We start from the raw sequence: 16128 nt of genomic DNA, 5'->3' as shown, positions 1-16128 counted from the left end.
GTTAGAAAGCATGCAAGACTTCACTACTAAAGGGCATAGGGAAATTTGGTAAATTAATGTATGCAGAAATAACTGCAATTATCAATTTGACTTCCACAAAAAATTTTAAAAAAAGTTTAGAAGCAAAGTGTGATACACCTAGTTTCCCTTCCGTGTAAAACGGGGTTTAGAATATCAATATGTATATTGCTGCAATACTGGTAAAAGAAAATGTAGTAGTTGTGCTACCAGAGTTTGGAACCTCTGTCGCTATTTGCAAATGGAAAATGTATTGCTGAGTATGACAGAGGAACAGCATAGCAAAGTCAGTGTACCAGCCTTTTCTCTGGGATTTTAGACAAAACTGACCATCATTCTCAAATACCACAGTCATAAGCGGGGCCGCCGGGGCTGGGGCTTCTCTGGCCGGCGCACAGGGGGTTAACAGTTAAGGTTGGTGAACGGTAAGCCTAATGCTTACCAGTTAACCTTTTACATCCCTACTTCCTACGAGATACTAGTGTCCACTTGGTAACTACTGACAATTAGTCCAAAAAAGTTTAAGACAGTGAACAAGAGCTTCCCACATCATCACACCACAAAGTAGTTCAAAACGGTATTCAAATAAAAAAGCTGATCACCTCCCAACTCCTCAAACCAAGGGAGCTCCAAATAGGTTAATAAATAATGCAATTAATGAACTGCATAATTCTATAAACATGCTACAAAACATAGGCCAAGTAGTTGCTCCACTGATCCATAAGAATGTTTTGTGGCTGTTAAGATCTTTGGTTCAGGGAGGTCCAAAATTGATACTTGCTTCTACACAGTTAAATACTAGATTATATATTCAGTAAATTAGAGACCATAAAAAAAGAACCATTTAAGAACTATGTTATTGATTAAAAACATATTCCAAAAACATAAAAAGCCACTTAAAGATTCAATATTTTCACACAAATAGCGTCACTCTCAAGATGGTATAAAGTGGTACATTAATAAGTCCAATAAAAATCTTTACAAGTCCAATAACCTTTACATTATCCAAGGCAGGCCAAAATGTACTACAGTGTAAAATTTGGATGAGATAAATTAAGACCAAATGTGAAAAGTTATTTCCTACTAATTTAACCAGTTTAGAAAAATAAAGAGCATATAAATATCATCTAAGATTAATAGTACTACTAACTGTGCCGACAATTATGTTCATAGGCCAATTCAGACACTGTTGCTAAACTAGCAACCCAGAGGGGTAGAGAGTTGTGAAGGGGAGGACGGGAGAAAATAAGGGTTGTCCCCAGATCATGGGGTTTCACACCTCCTGAGACAGGTTGAAAATATAGTATGTTGTTTTCTACTTATGCTCCATTATTACCCCATGGGAAACAGAAGGAGATATAACTAACCCACTCACACTAACAAAGCCATATAAAGAATTTGAACTCTAGGCTGGGTGGTAAGAAGAAATTACATCACCCCCTAGGTGAGGGGAGCAGGGAGAAACCACATCACCCCAGATCTAGACACATAGAGTACACCTATACTGGCATACAAGACCCGTGGCTGTCCCAGGAGGCTAAAAATTACTGGGTAGACATTCGGGTTCAGGCTGGAGCCTGGGCTCTGGAACCCTCCCCCGTCACATTGCTGCGTAGATGTATGCTTATGCATCATCCAAAAAACTAAAATCTTCTCCCAACTGCCAAAGCATAGCTGTTTTGTTGATTGAAGAGAAGACTGTACTGTGAATCTGTGGCTTTGCAGTGGCAGACTCAACTGAAAGGCCGCATGCAAAAACCAGAGATAAGCTTGAAATGCATCTGTTCTGTATAAATTAAATGGCCTTAGATGTCACACTATATAATCATAATCCATTCTGACATTAAACTCTATAAGTGAAACCCTGGCCTGTTTGAACTCAAGGGGAATTTTGCCATTGCCTTCAATGGTGCCAGGATTTAACACTATGAATCTATGAAAATGCGAACGTCTTCTACTGTTCTGGCAGATAATAGAAAATATAAATATATCCTAAATAAATTTAGATAACCCGCCCATTAAAATACTTTTCCTGATAAAATTATCTGGATATTCCATTTACCAAAACAAAACCTATAACAACAGACGTCAAGTGACCTGGATTTTTCAGCTGGCTAACTAATATAACTGACATGTTATGTAGATTTCTTACAGGAAAGGCATCCTCGTTCCTTTCTGCAACTCATCTGATCATGACTTTCTTTTAATAAAGTCATTAATGAAATGCAAGAAGAAATCTGTGGACTCCATCATTCCGCCTCCTCCTTTTTGCGGAAGCAAGAAAAATCTACTTTCCTGGCAATAAACAGGACCCAAGAGTAAGTACTCAAAGTCAGTACTGAGAATGTAAAAGGTAAAACTAAAATATACTACTACTGAAATTCCAATGTGTGACATGAAGATAAAGCATGAGTCACACATGATTTATTGGTTCTCTCTCATCATACAAGTCCTCAGTTAATAAATTTATATGGAAGTTTACAAGGAAAAGATTACAGATTAGTCAAAACACAAATACAAGTTGAAATACTTTTGAACTTATTTTAATGTGACACAATATGTAGATTTTATTTCTAAAGTACTTCTGAAATATTAATGTTTAGCAAATGGACCCTAAGGTTCTATGTCTACCAAAAAAGAAAAGGACTGAACAATATAGAAAAAAATCTAAAGGTTTCTCCCACATATGAATATTTTCTCACATGGACAAGGCCAAGAAACATTCCAGGTAGACCAGGAAGCTACATAGTTAGCCCCAGAGACGATGTACGTGCTCTGAGTTAGAGAGAGATCTTTTTCTTCATAGTGATTATATCGAAATAATTTTTGATTAAAATGAATTTTTATTTTAAAAATGTGAATTGCATAAGCTTATGGAGGGCAAATATAGAGACATCTGTAAAGAATACTAGTAAAGAGAAAAAAGAGCCACACGTTCATGCTGGTGACAGAAAAAAACAAGGTTAAGTTGAGAGAGGGTTTATTTTCTGCTTTTCAGTCCACACACCCATGTCCCACTTTACTTTGTCTCAGCCAAACTCACTATTTCCTCTTCCCTTTGAATCTACATTCCCCTGTCTCCTTCCCTTGTGCATTCAATTTCTTCCCGCCATCTTTTTCTAGGGCAAAACAGAGCCAGAGATCTATTAGCTGATCCAACTTTACAGGGCCTTACCAAATACCCCACAACAAAATAACCACACAATAGTGTGATTAATGTGCTTAAGAATGGCTGCTTTAAAAAAAAAAAAATCTTTACAAAGCACCCATTTTGAAAATATTATGGGATTCTCCTACTGGGATGGGATACAAAATGAGAGAAAATAAGGATTCCTGCACACACAAAAACCATCTAATATCCATTCACCTGTTCTTAGAAGAGGTACAGCATATTCCAGGATGGAGACACAGAACTGAGGAAGGCTGAGCTGTTGGAACTGTAACTCTAAAGTATCCTCACTTTCCAGGTCTGGCAGGTCAATGTGCCCTACATCCAGCGGTGACTGCAGATTTATTCTGGAGTTTGCACTAGCTTGAGTACTGCTTCCACTACAAAGCAAATACAGCATAGGAATTAAACACTGTCAAACAAGACAACTTAAATAGTCTTTAAAAAAAAAAAAAGTGACCTGAAGAGGTAAAAAAAGGATTGTACCCTTTTTTTCATTTCTTTAGGATTTATAAAGGCAGACTAGCTTTTTCTCCCACAAATAAATAAATAAATAAATAAATAACGTGGGGGACATTTTTTTCCTTAGAAATCTATAGTATGTTAAATCTGATGTTGCCTGTTTTAGTAGAGATCTTCAAAAATGTACCTAGAAATGTGGATCAGGAATGAATGGAGTGTTGAATCTTTGACAAAAAAGAGTTTTTCCTTCTGTGTGTTAAATGTTTGTGCTAAAACTAAGGGCAGGTCTACACTATGGGGTTAAGTCGACCTAAGTTACGCAACTCCAGCTACGTGAATAATGTAGCTGAAGTCGACATACGTTAGGTCGACTTATTGCGGTGTCTACACCGTGTTGGGTCGATGGGAGAAACTCTCCCGTCGACTTACCTTATACTTTTTGTTCCTGTGGAGTACCGGAGTCGACAGGAAAGCGATCAGTGGTCGATTTAGCAGGTCTTAACTAGACCCACTAAATCAACCCCCCGATGGATCGATCGCCGCAGCATCGATCCACGGTAAGTGGAGACAAGCCCTAAGTAATAACAAAAAAACCCAAAGTGGAGTAGTCTGAATTAAAGTCTCATTTCAATAAATAAATTCTTGGTATCAGCAATGTCATTTCCCTGCTACCTCTCTGGCTGCCCATAGAATCTTCCAGGAAAGAACAGTCCCCCAAAAACCTGATTTTCTAATGTAAAAAACAAGTGGAACATAAAATCCTTTACAGGCCTTCTTTATACATCAAAGTGGATAAATAGTGCCTAATTCCCCCACCCCCTTAAAAGACATCTTCAATACAATCAAGCATCAACAGTACATTTTGATTTTTATCTCTTTCCAGCTACCTTTAAAGGTTCCTAGATTCGCCAGATGTGTTGAACTGAAGACAGCTCAAAGACATAAGGTTTTTCTTAAAATGGTTTTCATCTCTACAAGTCATTATTTTGACTAAGTATTTGTAAGGATTTATAAAGCAAATCAAGATACAATAGCTTTATTCATTTTCCCTTATGAAGAATTTGAAGAAAGTGATCTCTGGTATGGTTACATTATGTTATATTGTCTTTATATGGATCCCGCTTTCCAATGAACTTTGAAAGGATGGCAGCATATTTCTATCGATCCTTTGAACTTAAGAGTTGAAGGAGAATAAAAGGATGATACAGCAATGTAAACAAAAATACAGATGAATCAACAATGGATGGTTCTGATTGTCATACGTGTGCTTATAAGATAAGGAAGAGAAGATGCATCAAATCATTAAAAGTAGAAGTATTAAGAAAAGGGAAAAGGATACGTTTCCAGACAGAAGTTAAAACATAGTCAGAAAAACAAATGATAGCAGAGCTCCAGAGATTTTATGCAAGAAGAGAAAGTATGATATTTAGAAACAGAAATAGAAAAATAAATCAGATTATGAAAACTTGAACAAGAGTTGGTGGCTAGAAAGGATTCTTGTTCAATAGTATTAGACATAAGGTTGGGAATCTTGAACCAACATTTTTCCTCTTCCCTAATTCTTTCCTCTCTATTGTTTACTTCATCTCATTCTCTCGTTGAGCTTCAAGTTTTCCATCATGTTGCCTCTGGCATGTTGCCATTGTGGCTTTGTCACAAGCCTCGTGCAAGAAGCAGAGAGTAGTTGCACTGACCCACACACAGTCCATGTTCTTGGCTCCCTTTTGTTCCCTGAGCACTGCATAGGTTACTTTCACTGAAGCATAAGCAGATGCATTAGGAACAGGACCAAAGCTTCATGAATTCCCCACCCATCTGCATAGAATGGGTAGCAGTAGCCTAGCAGAGGCTGCTCCCAGACCTGTGCTGCTACCTGTTATATGGACAGCAAGATCAGGAGACTAAGGGAGCACTGGCATGCAGACAGGGTTAAACAGGTCACAATATGGCACTTCATTTGCAACAAGTTATCATTTGTTCTCTATGTGTCCTCTCTCTCACCTGCTAAAAGTTCAAGTCATCCTATGTTGATTTCCTAGCCAATGAGTTAGCCACTGCTGCCATTTCCAGATGGGTTGATCTGTGCTAAGTCTTTCCAATATTAGATTATAAACACTTCAGGGCAGAGGAAAGGGTCTTAGTCTATGTGCTGTAAAGCACAGGGTTCATTTATAATGCTATATAACTGCTTAATAAAATCTCAATGTACTAGATTCAATAACTTTCTTACATAGTAATAATAGCTCTCAAGACATTTAAAATTAATAATCTGAGCTACTATATCTATAATGTGAGAACACTTTATTGTATATTGGTTAGATCCACTAACTATTAAGACTCAAAAAGGTATCACCATTGACTAAATAAGAATTCAGACTTTTTAAACCCTCAACTAATGACCTAATAAAGGACAATGTTTCTTGCAGAGTGATTACAAATCTTGGACCAAGCTGAGTACCACGTATACACACTGACCTCTATATTTTAAGAGTGTCCAGTAAATTAGTCATAAGGTTTGAGTTGTGTGGCTAAATCATGTACAATTGAAATTTTATATGGTCAAGCTTGTATGCCAAAAATTCTTAGAAACTTTTTATGTAAGTGTGTATAATCACAACAACCAGATTAAATTACACTCACTCTAAGTTTTTTCTGTGTTCCCAACTATTGAAGGGAAACAAAAAATCCCGATCTCAATACTTGTCAAGTAAATAGCAGAAGAAGTGGTTTTCAAATCTCACTGCAAACCAAGTCCACACACAGTGAATTGCTGATTTCTTATCTTTAGCCATTTGAAAGAATGTCAGATATCTGTAGTTCATATGTAAAATACCAATCAGCTCTCTCTTTAGGAGCAGAATGTGAGAGATCAGAAGGACATTACAAAAATTGTCAATACTGTTTAAAATTTAAGTCTATTTTAAAGATTTTTTCCAATTAGCATCCTAATTTCAACAATTAGACTTACAGTAGAATCTCAGAGTTATGAACACCAGAGTTACAAACTGACCGGTCAACCACAAACCTCATTTGGAACCAGAAGTATGCAATCAGGCAGTAGCAGAGCCAAAAAAAGCAAATACAGTACAGTACTTTGTTAAACGAAAACTACTAAAAAATAAAGGAAAAGCAGCATTTTTCTTCTGCATAGTAATGTTTCAAAGCTGTATTAGGTCTATGCTCGGTTGTAAACTTTTGAAAGAATAAAGTTTTGCTCAGAGTTAGAACACTTCAGAGTTACAAACATCCTCCATTGCTGAGGTGTTCATAACTCTGAGGTTGTACTGTACATGTTTTCCCACAAGTTGGCTAGGAGCAAAATAGGTAATTCTGGTAATAGGCAATAGGCTTAACTTAACCTCCCACTTTGTTCACCTGGAAGACGCTGCATCCCAGTCTTGGCCATCACCTCTGGGACGCTGACCAGTACGTCCAATCACAGATGGTCGAGGGCTACTACTTCCAGGTGATGGATTCTGGGAATGACGAGGTCCTCTTGCTTCTTGGGCATAAGACATAGAAGAATTCTGGGAAACTGTACCTTATGCAACAAAAGCAGAAAAATAAAATTACCACACACCTCTCAGTCCTACAAACCACTTGGTGAAGTATGAAAAGTCCAAGAGGGTTAACAAATGGCAAAAAAAACTTAACACTATTCATTAAAGTAGAGTAAGAAAAACAATGAGGAAAGTACAGGACATTGGCACAATCTACTTGAATCCATATGAATCTCAAAAAGTTCAGAGGTTCATTTCAGACTAACATTGAAAAAAAACAAAACAATTTAAACATAATTCTTGGGTCTATAAAATTCTACTAGAAGTCTCACATAATATTTTGTGTTGTATTTTGGTACTTCTGCTTCAAGTTCTAGAAGTGCAGAGCCCAGTAAAGATTTTAAGTTATCTAAGCCTCAAAGAAGTTTGGAGTCAGCTTTTGGTCAAAGATTTGAGTGCTCTTATTCAAAAAGTAAGTGCTCCATTCGTCATACAAAAAATGTCTGAATCTTGCTATAAGTGCAAAATTCAGTTCAGTCTTAACTACAGAATCACAAGCACGTTTCTGTAACAACATGCTTGGAATGTTTTATGAACAGCTCTAAAATCAAAGCAGGCAGAGGTAAAGAGATGAAATTTGGCAGAGTAATAGGCCATGGAAGGAGAGGGTGTCATTTAGTCTTTAGTGAAAGTCAGTCATGATTTCGCTGGGTCATGAGGCTTTGCTTCTAGATCCAGAAGTCCCAGGTTCAAATGCTGCTGTTGATGTTTTAATTTTAAATTTAATTGAGGTCTCCTCTCCATTTGAAGCCTATACAGTTGGACTCTCAGTAACTAATGCACCTAGTTTTACAGGTGGAGGAGCATAAGAAAGAATTCCAATTAATATTTTTAGAATCCTAAAACATTTATAAAATATTTTTTATTTAACACATGTAGCATGCACAGCCTACACGTGATAGAAGAAATTCATCATCACTTTTGAGCAAGGCAGCCATCCCAAACTCACATTGCTACAGGATGGAATTTTCAAACATGCCAAGTATCATCTTTAGAAAATCCATTCCACAATCACACACCACAACATTTACATATACACACCTTGGTCAGTGGAGAAAAAGCCTGGATCTCTGTGAAAATTAAGCCTATTTCTTAAGAAGATACATAACTGTTGCAGGCATGACACAGCCTGCAAGGCTAAGCGGTGTTTTCCATCTTTTCCAAAAGCCAGCTTTAGTAGAGACAGAAGGCTCTAAAAACACAAGGATTAACAGAAATTTGTAAACAGAAATAAAATAACTTCTAAACCAGTGTAAGCAAAATCATACTGAAAGCACAGTTAAAAGTTCTTTGTTCATTGAAGGCAACATTATTAGTCCGAGGAAAAGTGTGTACTTCACACTAGTTTCAAATGTCGCCCGCCTAGAAACAACTTTTATGGGAGATACTTGCCATTCACCTTAGCCAGAAAAATGTGGAGAAAAAACCCAATTCACAGTATACATAGATTAGACGTTGCGAACGGCTAAGCAGATGACTATAAAAAAATTAAAAATGCAGGTTTCCTCTCTTAAGTGACCCATATAGTAAATTTCCTTTTCTCCTTCCACTTAGCCAAACATTCATTTAATTAGTGCCCACTCTAACTAAATACAGAAGCATCAGCTCCAGATGAATTATCAGGAAAATTTATTTGAGCTCCTGCTTTACATGGCTTGTTTTGTAACCCAATGGAAAGTTTTAGGTGATGGTAGTTCTAACCTGAACAATCTTTGGTCTTTGAAGGAAAATCTCAGCAGGGAAATCTTGCATAATAACATCCTGTAGAAGCTCACATGTACTCCAAATTAAACTGTGGTTATTACTTCTCAAAGAGCTAAAAATCAAGTTGAAATTCAGTTAAATATCAGAGATACTAGAACAGTGGAAGTCATTAGAGATAGATGTTTCCTTACAAAGCAATTGAAAGCCTTTTCCAAATAAAGGTTCCTGGTTGTGTTATTTTTTTGGACAAACAACATAAGAACGGCCATACTGGATCAGACAAAAGGTCCATCAAGCCCAGTATCCTGTCCTCTGACAGTAGCCAATGGCAGGTGCCCCAAAGGGAATGAACAGACAGGTTATCATCAAGCGATCCATGCCCTGTCATCCAATCCCAACTTCTGGCAAACTCATTTAAAAATATTCACAACAGGAGCAGTTAGTGCTGAAAAACAAAGTTTGAGTGGTTGTAATCCAATGAAGTAACAAATATAACTATAAAATCTCCATTACTGTACCTTTCATTTGATGAAAGAACATGTCTATCTGTTGTGGTCAGTGTTAACCAAGGAAATGTGGAAAACTTCAAACACTTCACTGCCTGATTTACTGTTAAAAATAGCAAAAGTATTTTAAAAAGCATATTCCAAAAATGTTAATGTATTTCTTTAGGAGAGTCAATATTTGTAGCATGTGTACAGTGAGAAATAGAATTTTTAGTTATAAAACCTGATTGAACTAAATCTATCTGAAGAGCTGCCAGTGAGAGTTTTCAGCAGAGTAATCAGAGAATGAACAAGTTGCAGTAACTCATTGATATTATATAAAGAGATTCAGTAAGGAGACGTAGTAGCAATTTTTCCCCTACCTCAAATGCATCAATCTGTAATCTTATTTTGTTCTGCTGCAAAAACATAGAATTCTTTTACGTTCCAGTTTGGGAAAGTGTATTTCCAATTTCTACACTTAATCGTAATTTGTGTAATTTCTGCACTTATTTGTGTTTCTTATTTGTGGCAATATCTTGTTAAATTAACCTTTTATTTAAAAATTGCATTTAAGTAATTTTGTATTCCTAATGATGGCTATTATGTTGCTGAAAAGTGAATAGGTGAAAGAAGTATGGTAACGCCAATGTCAACTTGTAAAACCTATTCTTCATCTTGTCACACTAGTGATCGAACACAATTAAAAGAACATTATACATTATGGATTGCTTTCCAGCATGCTGGTCTGATTCACTGGATATAGAGCAGTGGTGGGCAACCTGTGGCCCATCAGGGTAATCTAATTGCAGGCCGCGAAACATTTTGCTGATGTTGACTGTCCGCAGGCATGGCCCCAGTGGCTGTGGTTCGCCCCCGCCTCCCCTGCCACGATCAACTGTTTCACAGCATTGAGGCGGCGCTGGGGGGGAAGAGCGACAAAGCGGTGTCCAGCCCCACTCTCTCCCCCAGTGCCTCATGCCTGCCGCGATCAGCTGTTTCACCCCCTCCCTCGCCCCCAGAACCTCCTCAACACTGCGAAATGGCTGTTCGCAGTGGGCGGGAGGCGCTGGGGAGAGAGGGGGGAGGAGTGAGGATCTGGTGCACAGCCTCCCCATCCCTTCTCCAGCATCCCCTTGCCTCCTGCCAGCCATGATCAGCTGTTTCGCGGCAGGCAGGAGGCTCTGGGAGGGGGAAGGGCGAGGACACAGCTCACTGGGGGAGGGGATGGAATGTGGTGGGAAGAGGCGGGGCAGAGGTGGGGCAGGAAGAGGCATATGGTGGCTGGGGACTTGGTGAAGGGAGTGGAGTGGAAGGCGGGGCCTGGGGCAGAGCCAGGGGTCCAGCAACTCTGGGCTGGCATCTGTGTCTCCTTGAATAAAGTACACAGTGAGTAGCTGGTGTGGAAATTTTTAATCACAAATTTTTCTTACACCATCTAACAATGGAAGGCAAGTGCAAGTGGAAAACAAAATACATAGATGAAAATTGAGGCTTACAACAGGAGTGGGAGAATAAGTACTTTTTCGCTGAACGCAATGGTAAGGACATGTATCTTCTTTGCCAGATGTAAAATGAACAGGAGTACTTGTGGCACCTTAGAGACTAACAAATTTATTAGAGCATAAGCTTTCGTGGACTACAGCCCACTTCTTTGGATGCATACAGAGTGGAATAAATATTGAGGAGATATATATACACACATACAGAGAGCATAAACAGGTGGGAGTTGTCTTACCAACTCAGAGGCCAATTAAGTAAGAGAAAAAAAACTTTTGAAGTGATAATCAAGATAGCCCAGTACAGAAAGTTTGATAAGAAGTGTGAGAATACTTACAAGGGGAGATAGATTCAATGTTTGTAATGGCTCAACCATTCCCAGTCCTTATTCAATCCTGAGTTGATTGTGTCTAGTTTGCATATCAATTCCAGCTCAGCAGTCTCTCGTTGGAGTCTGTTTTTGAAGTTTTTCTGTTGTAAGATAGCCACCCGCAGGTCTGTCATTGAATGACCAGACAGGTTAAAGTGTTCTCCCACTGGTTTTTGAGTATTATGATTCCGGATGTCAGATTTGTGTCCATTAATTCTTTTGCGGAGAGACTGTCCGGTTTGGCCAATGTACATGGCAGAGGGGCATTGCTGGCACATGATGGCATATATCACATTGGTAGATGTGCAGGTGAACGAGCCCTTGATGGTATGGCTGATGTGATTAGGTCCTATGATGATGTTACTTGAATAGATATGTGGACAGAGTTGGCATCGGGCTTTGTTACAAGGATAGGTTCCTGGGTCAGTGGTTTTGTTCAGTGATGTGTGGTTGCTGGTGAGTATTTGCTTTAGGTTGGGGGGTTGTCTGTAAGCGAGGACAGGTCTGTCTCCCAAGATCTGTGAGAGTAAAGGATCATCTTTCAGGATAGGTTGTAGATTTTTGATGATGCGCTGGATGTGTATCTCTCAGTTCAAATCTTCAAACTTGCAGCATCCTTTTGTTTCTAGCCATGCACATATGGATCAAGAATTCCCACAAGGTTCTGAACTCTGCACTTTAAAACTTAAAACTTTGAAAAAATAAACAGATGTAGAAACCCAGTTCTTCACCAGATTTGCCAACCGATCGCAGACTGTGATGTTAGCCTCCTATTATGTGGACCTGGCACATAGCCTGTGCAAAAAAGCCCGACTCTGAAGGCAAGTTTATAAAAATGTGCCTCACTGATGTGATTTCAATCCTGTCACCAGAGAACGAGAATCTACAGAAGAAAATTTCTGGCCTGCAGCTTTCACGCCAGACAATAGAATGCAGAATCTCCGACCTGAACAGTGACATCGAATCGCAACTGCACTTGCAACTTCAGCAGTGTGAGTATTTGAGCATCACTTTGGACGAGTCGTGCGATGTACAGGATAAACCTCAATTATCTGAATTCGTCCAGACTGTGTCTGACAACTGTGTTGTAAGGGAAGAACTCCTAGATATCGTGCCACTAAAGGACAGAACTCATGGATGAGATCTAAAGGAGGCACTGATGTTGTTAGTTGCGAAACACCACTTCTCTTTACAGAAGCTCACTGCCATTGCAACAGACAGGGCTCCATCCATGTGGGGATCTGTGAATGGATTAGAGGGCTTTGTAAGTCTGACGAGAGTTTCCCGAATTTTGGACATTTCACTGTATTATTCATCAGAAGCATCTAAAAATCTCAAATTTGATCATGTCATGAAACCTGTCTTGCACATCGTGAATTTCATTCACTCAAATGCACTCAATCACAGACAATTTCAAAATCTAATCGAAGAACTGGATGAAGACGACTTCCCTGCCGATTTACCATTTCACTGCACAGTTAGATGGGTCTCGAAAGGTAAAGTTATTTCCCGTTTTTTCAAGCTCCTGGAACCACTAAAATTGTTTATGGAGGAGAAGCTAAGAACACACCCTAAGCTCACAGATCCTGGGTGGGTTCTAGACTTGGCATTTCTTGCAGACATGCTGCTGCATTTGGATAAACTAAACATAGACTTACAAGGAAAATTCCGGCTGCTGTCTTATCTAAGCGTATTTGCATTCATAAACAAACTGCAGTTGTTTCACAGACAAATGCTTGAGGGAGTGCTGACACACTTTCCCTCAATGTCACAACTTCAAGCCAGAACAAAAGAAGATGCAGCAGAACCCCTAAAACGGAGCACAACTAGATATGGGAGCATGATTAAAGATCTTAAGGACAGTTTTGAGTAAAGATGCCACGATTTGCGGCGGAAAAGACCTCAAATGAGATTTCTGATTGACCCTTTAGTGCTGAAGCCGACTGACTGAAGGCCCCTTTAGTCACTGACAAAGCAACGTCCCAGATAGAAATAATAGAACGTTTGGAAGATGACAGACTGAAATCTGGTCAAAAGACAGAGGAGGCCCTTACTTTCTGGAAATCTGTACCAAAGGATAAATACCGCAACATCAGAGGTGCAGCCCTAAAATTAATCTCGATGTTTGCCTCGATCTCTCTTTGTGAGTCTGTTTTCTCGACACTCAAACATGTGAAATCCAAGCACCGATCCATTCTGACAGACAGCCACTTAAGAGAACTGCTGCATGTGAGCACAACTGAACACAAACCAAACTTCAAAGGAATTGTTGAAAGCAAAGACTGCCAGAAATCCCATTAAGTAAAAGGTTAAGACAAGTTATTATTGTCATTAACTATACATTATAAATATACATTATCAAATTATATAATGATTATGTATACATTGCCAAAGAGCCACAGTATTGTGTAATGATTACACACACACACACACACACACACTCATTATACATTATACACACACACACAGTATTGTGTAATGGTTAATAAATAAAATACATAAATTAATGGAGATATCCCATCTCCTAGAACTGGAAGGGACCTTGAAAGGTCATCAAGTCCAGCCCCCTGCCTTCACTAGCAGGACCAATTTTTTGATTTTGCCCTAAATCCCTAAGTGGCCCCCTCAAGGATTGAACTCACAACCCTGGGTTTAGCAGGCCAATGCTCAAACCACTGAGCTATCCCACAATTATACACACACACACGTATATACACACACACACACACACACAGTATCGTGTAACGATTATATACATATATGTGTGTGTGTGTGTGTATATATACATATGTGTGTGTGTATACACCGACACACACAATTATATATATATATATATATATATATATAAAAATCATTACACAATACTGTAGCTCTTTGGCAATGTACACTGGTAAATTCTGGCTCCTTCTCAGGCTCAGGTTGGCCACCCCTGCATTAAAGGCTACCAACTAGTAAACAGATCTGGACTGGAAAGAACAATAGGATGACTGAGGTCTGGGGGAGGCTAGTTTTCTCCAATTCCCCCACAGGGGGTTAGGATTTGGAGCAGTGGAATATCCTCAGCAGCAGAACAAAGGAATCAGGTGTTAACAGTAGGACTTCCATGCACAGTGCAAGAAACATGTTTAGGGCAAAAGAGGAACATAAAAAGGCAGAGTTTCTGACCACAGGATCAGACAAGGTCAAAGGACACTTACCTGGAGAGGAAAGTGGGGAGGGGAGAAAAGAAAAAGAAAGAAACAGAGACTCCACAGTTCAGAGAAGTATTCTGGACACCCTACATGCCTCTGACCAAAGCCCAGAGAACATTCCAGAGTGTTGAGAAAATTCAGGCAGGGAAACGTGTGCAGGCTTTGAGTGGGTTTTTTTGTTTGTTTGTTTGGGGGGGGGGGAGTATTTGGCAGGGGGTTCTGTGGATCTGTAGATCTTTTATGCTGTCTCAAGTAAAGAATGACTTGTTTAGAAACATTTGCAAAGACTTTGGGACTGTTTCCCTCAGCTATCACATGTCCATGTCCCTGAAAAGGTGAATTATAAATTCACAAGGTGGAACTCTGGAAAAGGGTGTGCTTGAACTACTGAGGCATCTGGTGCTAGGGGTCACTGGCAATGGGGCCACAGGGCCCCATTTCCTTAAAGAGGTAACAGACAGAGACCATGGACGGGAAATATGCCAAAGAAGCCAAGGGAACAGACAGTACTGAAGCCTACTCAGATCACAGGAACCTTACGAGCACACATGTCCAGCATATGAGGTCCAAATACAGCAGTAAGGCGATTGTCCAGTGAGAGGAAGTTTGACCAGGGCCATGTGTGACAGAGGTACTTCTGCTATGTTTCTTATAGTTATCTCAGTGATACTAGACAAATAAAAAAGCATTAGTGCCATTTACTATTTAGATACAGGATAATGTTTTCAAAAGCACCTAGGTCCCATTCTCAAAAAAGACTTAGGCATATAAGAGTTTAAATTTCATTGCAAGTTAATGGTATTTAGGCTCCTAATTCCCTAAGTTACTTTTGCCAGTGGGATTTAGGTGCTTTACATTTTAAAATATTAAAAAATTAAAAATGTTCTAAATGTCTACTTTTAATTGTTACTCCACTAGAATGACTAGATGAAAACTAGGTTTATCATCTCTACCTCTAGAGTTTCTATGAGGCCAATATTCACATAATGGCAGCAGGAAGCAGAAGGCACAACAATGCCAGTTGTAATTAAAAAGATTTTGGAAATTATATTTTCCACAGAATCCTCTATTGAATAGATGTATATGACAGAATTATTTCAATTTCATACCAAATGATCTTTTGGGAGGGATTTCCATCTGTTTCAAATTACTTCTGCCTTGTTGAAAATATCCAGTGACTATTTCTTCTTGGGGTAAAACTAAACCAAACAAAACATGGAAGTAAATAAAAAAGCACTTATTATATATAAACACAATATTTTTCTGTATTCTGTGGTTGAATTGTTTACTATTTTATCCCTAAATTATAAATCTTATCTATCAGAAAAATGGAGTTAAAAGTCATTTCAGATATTACAAATCGAGAGGACTCAGGCAAAGTGTAATTTTGCAATCACATTCTCCAATTTTTAAGAGGTTTCTCTGTTTCCTTCTTATGTCCTACACAAACAGGGAAACTAACTATACACAAGGTGCTGCCAAATGAACAAAGTAAACAAAACTGAAAGACAGAGAAAATGTTTTCCTCTCATCTGAAGTACTAATTTTGTAACAATAGTAGGTAAAGTTTCCAAAGAGAATGATAGTTTAGAGACACACAGTCAACCTTAAAGTAAGTAGCAGGTCAGCTCAGTAGTTTACCGGGCATATATATATATATATATATATA

The 16128-nt window shown here is 38.7% G+C and overlaps 1 protein-coding gene across 8 annotated transcripts in view; it reads right to left on the bottom strand.

Moving 5' to 3' along the window:
- The window catches only part of RTTN (rotatin), a 179007-nt gene that overhangs the window by 159824 nt on the left and 3055 nt on the right, over positions 1-16128 (bottom strand). For 6 of the 8 annotated variants that reach the window (XM_065585178.1, XM_008164415.4, XM_024102084.3 and 3 more), the window contains exons 4-9: positions 15569-15658; positions 9432-9522; positions 8911-9025; positions 8251-8401; positions 7025-7190; positions 3386-3567 (exon numbers count right to left, since the gene is read on the bottom strand). In XM_065585178.1, the coding sequence (XP_065441250.1) occupies positions 3386-3567; positions 7025-7190; positions 8251-8401; positions 8911-9025; positions 9432-9522; positions 15569-15658 (795 nt within the window). The remainder of the gene's footprint in view (positions 1-3385; positions 3568-7024; positions 7191-8250; positions 8402-8910; positions 9026-9431; positions 9523-15568; positions 15659-16128) is intronic. The other 2 variants (XM_065585179.1, XM_065585181.1) reach the window with 2 other exon arrangements.

This window comes from Chrysemys picta, chromosome 2, assembly GCF_011386835.1.
Source record: "Chrysemys picta bellii isolate R12L10 chromosome 2, ASM1138683v2, whole genome shotgun sequence".
NCBI lineage: Eukaryota > Metazoa > Chordata > Testudines > Emydidae > Chrysemys > Chrysemys picta.
Note: the sequence above shows the minus strand (reverse complement) of the source record. Positions and strands in the feature narration are given on the sequence as shown.